General features: G+C 38.7%; 1 protein-coding gene across 1 annotated transcript in view; it reads left to right on the top strand.

Annotated features, from left to right (window-relative positions):
* Positions 1–13644, top strand: part of LOC139455785 (trichohyalin-like) — a 138850-nt gene that overhangs the window by 38115 nt on the left and 87091 nt on the right. Inside the window, exons 8-10 of the mRNA XM_071237331.1 lie at positions 5057–5332; positions 6467–6541; positions 6993–7107. Of these exons, the coding sequence (XP_071093432.1) occupies positions 5057–5332; positions 6467–6541; positions 6993–7107 (466 nt within the window). The remainder of the gene's footprint in view (positions 1–5056; positions 5333–6466; positions 6542–6992; positions 7108–13644) is intronic.

Genomic DNA, 13644 nt, shown 5'->3' with positions numbered 1-13644 from the left:
CTCATAGCTTGAATATTGCTGAGTGCGGCGTTAAACAACAAACATATACAAAAACAAAAACAAATTGTGTCTGTGCATGTGGTGTCGTTGTTTGATGTGACAGCCCTGAGCAGACTAAAGACCTGTCCTAATGGGGATTGGGTGGTTACCTTGCATGACTGTATTCATTGTGTACCTTGTACCAAGATGGCATTGATTGGTGCTCATGCTATTAACCACTGGTTTGTCTGATCCGACCTAATTTTTAACAGACCAATTGGACTGCAGCACAGAGCAACATTCAACTGTACATATGACACCAGGTGTCAGTCTCAATGTCTGAATTTGCATGTGTTTATTGATAGGTGAGGTGAAATGGGTTTAACGATGCGTTCAGGATAATTGCACTTGCACTTGCACTTGCACTTGCATGTGGGCGCGCTTGTATTAGTTAGTTATGACTAATGCAGATTTTTATAATACTAGCCCACTGAGATACCATGCCTCACTTAAACATGAATACCCCACTCAGACACAGTATACGGACTCCTAGTGGACAAGTCCTTGTTTTAGCTCCTTAATACTGAGCACCAGGCAGGGTAACAACAAGTACATCTTTTACTCTTTTGGTGTGAAGCGGCTGGGGATCAACACCCCACGTTCCGCTCTCCAGGTGGACGCTCCACCACTAGACAATGGATGCGGTCCCTATTATTGATACACAACCTGTTGATTAAATGACTTCATCATTACTTCGCACCTTGGGTCTGTATACATTCCTCCATCACCTGTGAATACATATGGCTGGTATACAGTGTAGTCGTGATATGCAATGAAAGCAATGATACAAGGCTTGTTTAACTCAAGGACATCAAAAAGACTCTATACTCCATGATGCAATGACACAAGGCTGTGTATAAGTCATGGACGTCAAATAGACCTTATACTCCATGCATGCAATGATACAAGGCTTGTATAACTCATGGACATCAAATAGACTCTATACTCCATGATGCAATGACACAAGGCTGTGTATAAGTCATGGACGTCAAATAGACCTTATACTCCATGCATGCAATGATACAAGGGTTGTATAAGTCATGGATGTCAAATAGACCCTATACTCCGTGCATGCAATGAAACAAGGCTGTGTATAACTCATAGACGTCAAATAGACCCTATACTCCGTGCATGCATTTTGTGTGAACCCTACATGTGCCTCACTGCCGGCAGCAGATATTGAAGCAGTGGCACATGTTACCTAAGAAATACTGCGATTTGTGCGATGTAGTGAGCACTCATTGGTCAGAGTACTCGCAAGTTTCCCTCTCTCTGGAACCAGGCCATGGTTTGATTCGTTGGTTAAAATGGTAAATAAACTAAACCTCATATTGGCCCTATGTATTCTGTGAAGTGATGATGATGATGATGATCAGCTTTACAGTGTGACAGCAAGCACCTGCCGATGTGTATTCAATTAGGGGCTGACCATGGTGGCTGGGGGAGAAGTTTAAATACAGAAGGTCTTCCCAAGAATGTTTGATTAAATTAAAAAAAACCATTTGTCCTCCACTTTTACCAAAAGAGAACTGAAAAAAATCCCAAGCCTACTCCACCCCTTCTCCCTCCCCCCCCTCCATGAATGATAAATGGTTGGTCCCTTCGCTGTGGATATCGATGTGTGTATTGTACAACAAACATGAGATGTAATTGTAAATTATGGATTAGTCGGCACTGGCGTCATGCTCCTGTCTTCATTGGATTGTTTGTAGTGGTGTCAATGTTGGGTTAGTGTTTAGCAGTTATGTTTTCTCAAACAGAGGATTGTTGATTTTGGAGGAATATGTGCATTGAATTTTGTATTGTTCCTGATGTAACACTGTTTTCATCTGTAATGATTATCTATTCTAATAACCATTCCGCCTCTGGGGCTAGTGGATAGAGCATTTGCCTAGAGGGCAGAATGTTGGTGACTCGATCCCTGGTCGCGTCATACCGAAAGACTGTAAACATGGTACTTGTTGTTTCTCTGCCTGGGGCTAAAGCAAGGACTGGTTGGCTCGGAGTCAAACAAAAACACACACACACACATGTGCATGTATTTTACTGCATAAATGCAATAATCTGGGAATGAACCCTATTTCACCTCACACTGTTAATTAGAAATAGTATCACACGGATAGAAATATATTAATAATGGATGTTTTCAGTTCAATTTAGCCCTTTTGCATATATAACACGAATGACCATCATTTGTTTCTGGAACCTAGGTCCTCAATACCCTATGAGACATCGGAGATCTCACAGCAGCGAGCCGCGGGGAAAACCACCCCTCCCTACCCTCCCTCGTACCTGTCTCACACCACCCTCCAGTCCCAGGCGAGGTTTGAAAGGAGAATTATATGTCATAGTCCCAGTTTTCTCTCTTTCCACAGCTCTCTAGTCCTGAAACCTGAGTCGCTTACATCAGCCTTAGATTTTATGACACTTCTGTCATCTTTTTTTAGAAATGATGTCCACTGTTGACGGATAGATCCTCTATAGACACTTCTCACACATTGATGAGTTGGCTTTTCTCTGTCTCACAATGACGTCACTCACTGTTCTTTATAATCTTATTGGGTTGAACAAAGTGAGTAGTTTCATCCACAGCTTGTACACTGCCTCAAGAGAGTCCTGTTAATGGCCACATCTTGAATTGTTCTGCTTAGTTTCAGCTTTTAGTTTAACAGCATTTTGAGTCCTCAAAAGGAATGCATTAGAGCTTTGAGACTGTAGACACTAATTGTTCCAGATACGTCATAGAGGTGTCACAATACGCCTACCTCAAGTATCGATACATTAGCTATACTTATATCATGAAACTTCATTTGCTATTTTTTGGTTTGAGATTCCACAAGAGGTTGTCAAGCAGTTTGTGTTTCACTTACTCGACTGGTTAATTTAGGCTCGGTCTCTCAGTATGATGCAATCTGGTTTAGCATCTTGTTTTCTGACAGGTGGAAAGGTAAAGCTAACCTGAGTAGTCATCTGACTGGGTTATTTTGCAAAACATGGAAGGCATTACTTTTAAAAATACAGAATTAAATCATGAATCGATACATGGGTAGGCATATTGTTCAATCTCATTAAAATCAGATCTTAGTTCTCGTTATTGCCATCTGAGGACATCCCATTACGGGTCATGTCAGAACGACCTTTCATCCGACCAATCAAAGCGTCGCTTACCAGATCATGAAAGTGACAGTCGGAATGTGTTTTCTAATCATGCAAACTCGAAAACGTTAACACAGTGTATTCCGAATGACAGTTACGACTGATTCCGTCAAAATTATCGTTTATCTTTCGCTTCCGTGGGATAAACATTTGAACGGAGGAGGCGTTGCACAGTACGTGAGAAGCACTGCTATACAATCTCAACCATATATTAGACATTCCGGAATGTTTGTTTGTTCAGTTTTCAAATTTTTAATCGAGAATCGGTACACAGATGATGAGTGGGCATTGTTTGTGCACATATATTCAGACAGTTGTATGTCACATGTACTTGTTGGCATGCACATTTGTGAACAGTCTGTATGCTCATAGTAACATGTGACCTTAAGGGTTATACCTCTCCCTGTGGCGGTGGGGTAGTCGAGTGGTTAAATCGTTCGCTAGTCACACTGAATACCCGGGGTCGATACCCCACATGGGGACAATGTGTGAACCCCATTTTTGGTGCCCCCCCAGTGATATTGCTGGAATATTGCTAAAAGTAGTGTAAAACCATACTCACTCTCTCTCACTCACTCACTCACTCACTCACTCACTTTATCCCTCTCTATAGCAGATCATAGAAAAGGACTTTTAAATCCTTGCCCTCCTGAAAATGAAACCATAATATGAAATTTTGTTTAAGATCTCTTCAATGATGTATTCAACCTTATCAACTTTATGTAAAATAAAAGTATTCATCATTAGAAATGATTTTTCACAACACATTATTATGAGTAAATTTGCAGAAAATACTTGAAAAACTAATTGTGATCAAAGTGTACCCACAAAAATAAATCATTCACTGGGCGTGATGGCTGGTCTGAAAAGTATTGTGAGTAAAAATAAATGCTTGTTCTCCTTTCAAATATTTTTTTTAGTTTTGAAGTACAGACTCTAGTGCAGAATCTGAAGTGCAGAATTCTAGGCGCCATTCCTCCCCCTCAGAGAATTATAGTTGATCCCAAACACAAGACATGACATTATTGTCTTTGGCCTGAAATAGGATTTTGTGATGAATTAATAAACTATTAAGTAAACTGTGTTTATATGAACACGCTTACAATGAATTGACAGAATAACCAACTTATTTTTTGGTCCCGACCAGTTGCTGTATATGTGCAGTATATGTGCTGTGTATAGGCTTATAACGAACTGCGGTTATAATACCTAATATTAGTGGTCCCTTTGAGTCCGTTATAACCGTAGTTTATTGTAATTTTTTCAGCATCTTTTCCTTCATGAATAATATATTTCATCTAAATTATCATTCTTGGGAGAATTATTGTCAAGCTTGGGGGATAAAATGCCTATTTACAGGCCTCCACCAAAGAAAACCATCAGAGAGCTACCAAACTATGGACAATGTACACACTATAAATAGAAATAGCCACACACATTACCAAAACGACACAATCCTCATAAAGTGTGGAACACATAATGATAAGACCCTGGCACACTATCAATGGAACCAAACACAGTAAATCACTGAGATATTTCCGTTTGTTACGATCTGCATGTTTTACTGTTTAGTTTCATTGAAAGTGTGCCAGGTTCTTATCACTATGATCCAAACTTTATGAGGGTTGTGTCCTTGTTTGTAATTTGTGTGGCTATTTCTAACTAGAGTGTGTACATATCCTGGTTTTCTATTGTAGGCCTGAATTTAGATGATATATGTGACATTGTTTCTATTATTAGTTTTGTATGACATTTTTTCAGATTGTTCTATAAATACAATGGGAGTGAGAAGACAACCCGGTCACACACCAGCAGTTGATATATACCAGTGAACTTATGTCGACTTTGCTCATTTGAACAGGTCCAGCCGACCTGCCGCCACACCCAAATCACGTGTCAGTCTTGAGCCGGCCACCCAAACTCAAACACCACTTGCCTCGTCCCTACACAGGTTATGCCAGTGACTTAGAATCTGTAAAAACTGAGGATTTTGAAAGTCGTTTTCAGGATCTAATGATTGGCCAAACTTCGAAGGATACATCCAGCAAGTTAAAAACTCTTTCAAAAAAACTTGCGAATCGAGAATCGCGAGAAACCCAGGTGCAATCAAATATGAACCACAGTGGTGGTTTCTCATGTAAGACTTGCATATATCCATCCATACATGTACTGTTTATTTATAAACTCATTCACCTATATATGCATGGTAGTGGGACTTATGTAATGCTTCCACAACTGTATACACTGCATGCAGCATGTGTCATGTATAACATGGAAATTAGCATGATTTGTCTTGATGCTTTAATATTTGTCGGTTTTGAGAATATCTAATGGCATTTTTGCACAGTTTGCAGTAACATGATGGAATAAGGTTACTCACCCCTATATTTCAAACTCCTCAGAATGGCAATGAATAGTTCTTTCTGATGTAATTTTAAAATAGATAATTATGGACGTATAATCAACTCTCTGTCTTATCTGTCACAGTATAGCTGAAAAATTGCTGATGCGACATTATATTGTAACTCACTTTCTATTGTCTCATAAATGTTACATTGCTGGTATGTGAATATGTATCTGCAAACTTTTTAACATAATGGTTTTTGTTATTCACAATATTTTATGAATTTGGTATAAATTTTATAAACATATTTTGTTCATTTTAACTTCAAGAATAAATCTATGTTTGTCATATGGTTGTATTATTGTATGATGTTTTAATTTCTTTTATTTTCTGTGAAATGGTTTTAAAATGATATTGTGTTAACTTTGTAAGATGTTATGCTTCCAATAAAGAAGGAGTAATTGTCATGATATACTAGCTATACCGTGCCACTCCTTTATTCTGGTAAGCGGCGACTAACAGGATCGGGAGGTCAGGCTCTCTGACTTGGTTGATGCATGTCATCATATCCCAATGGTGTGGATTGATGCTCATGATGCCAATCACTGGATTGTCTGTTCCAGCCTCAATTATTTACTGACTGCTGTCGTATAGATGGAATATTGCTGAGTGCAGCGTAAAACAACAAACAAACAGATGAGTCAAGCTAAATGAATTTAAAGTATTCAGGAATAGATCTAGCTTTATGTCCTTCTTATTATGGAAATATTTTGTAAATGTATAGTACCAATAAAACAAAAGGTAAGGATGTGCTTGATAGTTGGATGGTTTACATTTTGAAACGGTTCAGAAAGTGTTAACATGTATGATATTAAATTGATGCTTCATTGTTGTCGTTTTACGCAAGTTCATTTGTTCATATTCCAGATCCTAAACCAACTGAGGAATCAAAAAGTTTCCCTTCGGCAAGATTATTCTCAAGTTTTCAAAATAAACCTTCAAGTGAGTACAGTATTAATTTGGCTCTGTTTGAAGCTGATCCAGAAAGGATCTTGCAGCAATTTCTAACTTGATGAAACTTGGGTTCACCAATGACAGAATATCACTGCATAGTTGTTGATATTCTATGTATTGCCTTGAAACGTACCTTCTAAAATAACACTACAGTGTTCTACCACCTCAGATGAGTTATTTGTACATCAGCAATTGTATTAACATTCCTATAAGGGGATAACAAATGAATTTATTGTCACTATTTTACTGGTTGGTATACACTACGCTTAAAAGGTTTAATAAAAAGATTCACTGCTAATACATGTAGTAAAGTACATGGCATAAAGATTGACAATATTTTGTTCTGCAAGGCACTTCATTATTTCAAATGTGTATTTTCAGAAGAATATGAAAGCTTTTGTCTCTGCTCATTTGTTTATTTGATGGCTGTTTGTTCCAGATGATCTGACGCTAAGGAAGTCTCCCTATAGTTCCTTGCCAGCATCTGACTCCAGGAGTACCACCGATATTATCAAACTGCCACGCCCTCGAAGTGTTAGTCCTGCCAGGTTAAGGTAAGGCCATGTTTAATCACATGTTTCATTGTATGCAAGAATTATTTATGTGACAATCTTGTTGGATGATTTCTTGATTAGGCCAGACCAATGACGATTTCTGTTTTTGGATTGTCTTGGTCTTTATGCCAAAGAACTGCAGGAATTGATGTTGATGTCAATGTTGAGTTATGTCTAACTATCTAAAACTAGTGAAATAAAAGTTTAACAAAAATCAAACCATATTGTATTGCAAAGAAGGATACAGTGTATAATGTGACGGGAGAGATTTCCGAAGTTGTTAATGAACCTGTGGCGGTTAACCAGTGTAACCAGTGACATCCCAATGGTCTGCAAAGCATTGTGATGTAATTTCATTGCAGCGATATCTACAGTGTAGATATCGCTTGATCTCATCCAAGCGATATCTCCTGTGGGAGCCAGTTTTGGATGATAAATACCCTTGACATACTGATCAAATACCATGGGATGCTCCAAGACAACATGGTGTATTTTGGCATTCTGGAGTTGCATACATTACACAGAGATGTAATACACTAGGGAAATGAGGATGGTTCAAGGGCCACATGCTAATAATGCATTACCACCTCCGACATTATGATTGTCAGCTCTTGTCCTTGTCATATTGAAAGAAAGGTAACCTCAAAACTAGACACCCTGTATTTGTCACATGTATGTCTAATGTATGACTAATGTATACAAATATCTGGCCTTGCTTCACTGATACCTGAAAACATTGTCAACTTTATTTCTATGACAATTATGTACTGCTTAGGAACTGGTTATTTATTGTAAACAAACAATTTTGCACAAGAATCCAAAACCTATCTATTAAGGGACTGGTCATTTATTTTAGTAGGGGGCTGGGTCAGAGGGAAACAGGAAAGGGTCACCAATAAATATGACTGTCTCTCGGGGAGGGTCATAAAAAATAATACTTATATTCGGGGAGCGTCATGAAAAATTGGACAGTATATAATAGAATATAAAGTGCTTTGGCATTTTGCCTTCTTAGGGAGGGTCATGATAAATATGTCAAGCATTAGAGGAGGGTAATTATTTTCAGTACATTTCAAAGTGCATCAAAAATCTCTGATGATGCCCGCATGCTCTCTCTCTCTCTCTCTCTCTCTCTCTCTCTCTGTCTCTCTCTCTGTCTCCTTTCTCTGTCTCTTTCTCTTTTCTGTCTCTGTCTCCGCTCTGTTTCTCTCTCTCTGTGTCTCTCTCTCTCTCCTTTCTGTCTTTCTCTTTTCTCTCTCTGTCTCTGTCTCCGCTCTCTGTTTCTCTCTCTGTCACTCTTATCTCTCTCTCTGTCACTCTTATCTCTCTCTCTCTGTGTCTCTCTCTCTCCTTTCTCTGTCTCTCTCTGTGTCTGTCTCTCTCTCTTGCTCTCAAGGTATGAATAACTGCCCTTGCAGATTAAACATCCCACAGGATCCTGCCAACTGAGTATTATTAGTCACCTTGTTTCCCATCACTAATGAGGTTCCCACCTGTGTTTGCGTCGGAACCATACATGTCAGGTGTGAAACTCTGCTAACCATGGTGCCATTACTCTGCTGAGCCTGTCATCATGATTGTCACCTTGCAATATACAACAACAGATTGCTGTGTGTCAGTATTGGGATGATCTGTTGGCTGCAGGCAGTGATTTAGGAAATGCTGTTGATCACATTGATGATGAGTTGATCAGTGATAGAATTTGTTTGTATGTGAGACCGTATTGACAAGTCATGCAAAATACAACACTGGTTTTATGTCACCTGCTTGATGTGTGATGAATTTGTCGATACCTTGTGATGTGGATGAGAGACGTGCAAAGTTTAGTAGTCTGGGGTGGTGGACTAGCGGGAATTTTGAAGTTTGACTTATGTTGATGTTAACCGACCCACGGAAGCATCATCATAGAAGACATAACCTACAGAAGAACACCGAAGTAACGGAACATTTCTGAAGTGGCCCGACCTATCCTGTTGGAATGTACGAACACAGGTGAGTGAGACCTTATCACTTAAACTTTTGTAACTGAACATAGCAGATGTTTGTAGTGTTCTATTATACACCTATCCAACACACACATCTTCATGCTACAACTATCGTAAGTCTATGTTAAAGTATGGGAGGTCAATCATCTTAGCGCTATGACTGTTGTAAGTCTATATGTTAAAGTATGGGATTTGCGGTCATCTTGGGGCTACGACTGTCATAAGTCTATGTTAAAGAATGAAATGTCATTCATCTTAGTGCAATGACTATCGTAAGTCTATATTAAAGTATGCGATGTATGATTGTCTTAGTGCAATGACTATCGTAAGTCTATATTAAAGTATGAGATGTATGATCGTCTTAGCGCTATGACTATCGTAAGTCTATATTAAAGTATGAGATGTATGATTGTCTTAGCGCTATGACTATCTATGTTAAAGAATGAGATGTCATTCATCTTAGTGCAATGACTATCGTAAGTCTATATTAAAGTATGAGATGTATGATTGTCTTAGCGCTATGACTATCGTAAGTCTATATTAAAATATGAGATGTACGATCGTCTTAGCGCTATGACTATCGTAAGTCTATATTAAAGTATGAGATGTATGATTGTCTTAGTGCTATGACTATCTATGTTAAAGAATGAGATGTCATTCATCTTAGTGCAATGACTATTGTAAGTCTATATTAAAGTATGAGATGTACGATCGTCTTAGCGCTATGACTATCTATGTTAAAGAATGAGATGTCATTCATCTTAGTGCAATGACTATCGTAAGTCTATATAAAAGTATGAGATGTATGATCGTCTTAGCGCTACATTACTGTCATAAGTTATTGTATGTAGGGAATTACGATCATCTTAGCACTTCGTTCTTTGGAATGGATCTCAGGGATTTACAGGGGTCTTTCTATTTGTGATTATTTGGTACTCACAGCCCTGCTTTTGGAGATCCCAGTCATAAAAATAAGGTTCCTGGTGTGCCACTCTACCAACAACCTATACAATATAAAGTATTTGTAAATCCTCATTCAATTTATAGCTCGTTGCAAATAGCTGTCATATTTGTGATATGTAGTGTTATGCACACTCAACTCACTCACTCACTCACTCACTCACTGACTGAACTCACTCAGTTCAAATATTCATACATACCTTTTTGCACCTCCAAAGTATTTGCTTCCATTCACAGTTTTTATTACAAATAGGGTGTTGTCTAGTCCGTCTCTTATTCCTCTTTCTTCTAATAGCCACAATAATGATCAGAACTAGAGATTCTGTTAAAATAGGGCTAGAAAGTGTAATGCTAAGATCGTCTTCAGGAACTCATGCCTTCATGTTGTAAGAGGCAACTAACATTAGGTGGTCAGGATCACTGACTTCACTGACCAGTCCCCTGACATATTCCACGTTCCCATGGTCGCAGAATATTTTGCAGAATTGTACTCTTGATGCGTGTGAATTAATTGTTTTTGTATTTCTGTGTTACTTTATATAATGACTTGAAATTATTCTATTATTTGTGTAAGTTTAGAATAATAAAAGAACCTTCCTTGATATATTCTTTTAAATTTTAACGTCATGAACATGTTCAAATCAATATTACAGTTTTCGTTTTAAGTGAATCCAGCTTTTGTATTGTGGTTACAAGAAGCATTGTCTGATGGTTTCATGTTGTGACTGTCAGTTCACAAATCGGGGGCAAGGTGCTGCGATTTGCTGTGCAGAGTTGCGTCCCTTGGGCACACCAGAAACCTATGATTGTGGGTTCGAATCCCGGGTCGCCCTGATTATGTTTCTAGGTTTGTCAGCTCCATACCCGTGCTCGTGGGTTTCACAGAAGTGGTAAACGTCTGAGACCTGCATCACTTCGGGCTTTTCTCCCACATTAAGCTGACATGCTGTGATATAACTGCAATACTGTTAAAAGTGGCGTTACCCCAACTCACTCACTAAGTTCACAAATCATGGAGAAAATAGAGTTGATAAAAAAATTAAAAGATTGCTGAATTTATAGGGGAGTAGTGATTTTTTTTTTAATTTAGCAGGGACTGGTTGATGCATGCCATTGTATCCCAATTGCATGGGTCAATGATCATTATGTCAGTCTCTGGATTGTCTGGTCCAGACTCGATTATTAACATACCGACATCAAAAAGCTGGAATATTGTTCAACAAGAAATAAAAAATCCTATCCAGAGTGCTAATTGCATACCCCAGGAAGAGCAGAAATGTGAGACTGATTGGGAATGTCAGCTGCTCATACCCAGTGGCCGAAGTGGCACTTGTCAGTCAATCTTGCAATCCATACTACCACGGACACTGGCAATCACCCAGTGTCTCCACAAGTATTAGCATACACGTCACAAATGTCGTGACCAGGTGATTACCTTTATCAAATAATTTGCCTTTGTTTCACCACCTGATCTGGAATAGATGATTTAACGATTACCATGGCAACACATCAGTTGCTATCATGTTGTTCATACAGTGCTGCTTTGTGAAGCAGCGGGAGGGTTGTCAGTTTATGGAATGGTGTGAATTGCAAACCAAGGTCATGACGGTGATCATGACATGAATTGAATGATGGCGGAAACATACTCTGCTTGAGTGAACTCAATTATTGGATGTGATTAGGCACCCAGCCATGGAAACACCTACTTACTCACTCCATGTACGTATAATGATTTTTGTGTGTTTGCTGTATAACATCTGCTCCAATTTCTTAAGGATAAAACACTGAATAGTTGTTCAATTGATATCGTGATTACAGCCAGACAGAATTTCTTACATGAGTGTGATGTAATGACAGGATATGACATGACCCCATGTTTTACCCTCTTTAGAGAACAACAACAACTTTGAAAGCATTGAAAGATGGATGGCTTTTTCTTCTTGCTTCTTGGGTTCAAAATTTGCTTATTATAGACTAATATATGAATACAGACTATCTCAACTGGTTTAACTTGTGTTCAGCGCTGTCAGTTGGTGATTCCATGGGGTTATTAAATAACTTCCGGAGAGACGACTGAGAATTGGAGTATTGTTGCTCTATAACAGTTTCTTTTTCCTACATGTATGACAAATGAGGAACTGGCTTTTTGTGTGATGATTAGCACGTTTCTAGATAGTGTAAGTCCTTCGTTGTGAATCATTGTATTGGCAGTTTGGGCCAGCAAGGTGTGAGGCATAGTAGTTAAGGTGGCCTGTTCGGTTCACTAGTTTTGCCAGATTTCAGTAATGTATGATTTCTTGCCATGTTTGCAAGTCTCTTTTCATCAATTGCATGTTTGGGTTAATAACAACGTCAATTCAAAGGTCATGCCAAGGATGTGTCCAAAAATCTGATTTTTTAGTTCTTTCATAGCTTTATGCAGTTTCATTTGAGTAGTCATTGGACCCATGCATATTTTCACTTCCAAGTACTTTCAGAACAATGTTTCAAACTTCACCTGAACTTTTGCAAATCAATGGGACCTTCCCTTTTAGCCTGCAATGAAAATTATACTGAAACTGCTATTGTGATGTACAAGAGTAGGTGAGATGGGTATGATGCTGTTTTGAACAGCCAGCATTCCTGTTTCCGGTAATTACCAGTTTTTTTACCGGTAAAATCAGGCTTGGACCGGTAATTCATGTGACTGCCAGTCCCTGTGGACTGGCAAATAATGTACCTTATAAATCTTTGTTGTTGAACAATACAGGTGATATTCATATAAGTACATTTTGCGTACAAAGTCAGCTTGTCTGTAACCATCAGGGTTTCCCCTTGTCTATTTCTAGGTTAAATATCCATTTGTAGTGACTTCGTCTCAAATATTATAAAGAAAAGAGAGAAAATTGTGACTGGAGTTTGTGTGAATGACGTAAAGATCTGAGTTATTTCAGAGATTACATCTTTGCACTGAACAAGATGTTGAAAGAATTAAAACCAAATGATTTTCATGCATTTTTCTATTTGTTGAAAGTTAGGACTGGTAAAAATTAGGGGGGACTGGTAATTTTTAAAGTTGGCAGTCCACAAGAACTGGCAATTTTAAAAGCCAGTGGGACACTGACAGCATGGCGGTTATAGTGGTAGGAGTCCTAGACTCGTCCACATGGTTAGCACTTTGCATGAGTATGGTGCTGACGGACCAAGAATCATTATCAGGATGAACCTGGGGTTTGAACCCACGGTTATGTGTTTGTGACACAACCAAGGGAGGCAACTCTACACAGCAGGTTGCCGCGTGAGACAACAGGCACATGGAGCGGCCCTGGATGCTTCAGTTGTCTGTTAGTGGCATGAAGTTCACATGTCAAATGTTCTTATCTTAGGTGACGCTAAATCAAGTAAGGGACTGACTTGTAATTTATCATGGGGGGTGTTGAGATTTAGAGGGGAGGCAAGAAAACATGACAGCGAAAGATGAGGGGGTTGCCAAAGTTTGTCACAGCTATCGAGAGGGGGGTCATGAATAAATTAAACCGTTCTAAAAAAACATAATTTAGTATTTAGCGACTGGTATAGGAGGGGACATGAAAGAATGTTGCATATATTTTGG

This window comes from Haliotis cracherodii, unplaced genomic scaffold (genome assembly GCF_022045235.1).
Source record: "Haliotis cracherodii isolate W230 unplaced genomic scaffold, xgHalCrac1.p SCAF_11, whole genome shotgun sequence".
In the NCBI taxonomy this organism is placed as follows: domain Eukaryota; kingdom Metazoa; phylum Mollusca; class Gastropoda; order Lepetellida; family Haliotidae; genus Haliotis; species Haliotis cracherodii.
The sequence above is the reverse complement of the archived record's forward strand: the minus strand, read 5'-3'. Positions and strand labels throughout refer to the sequence as shown.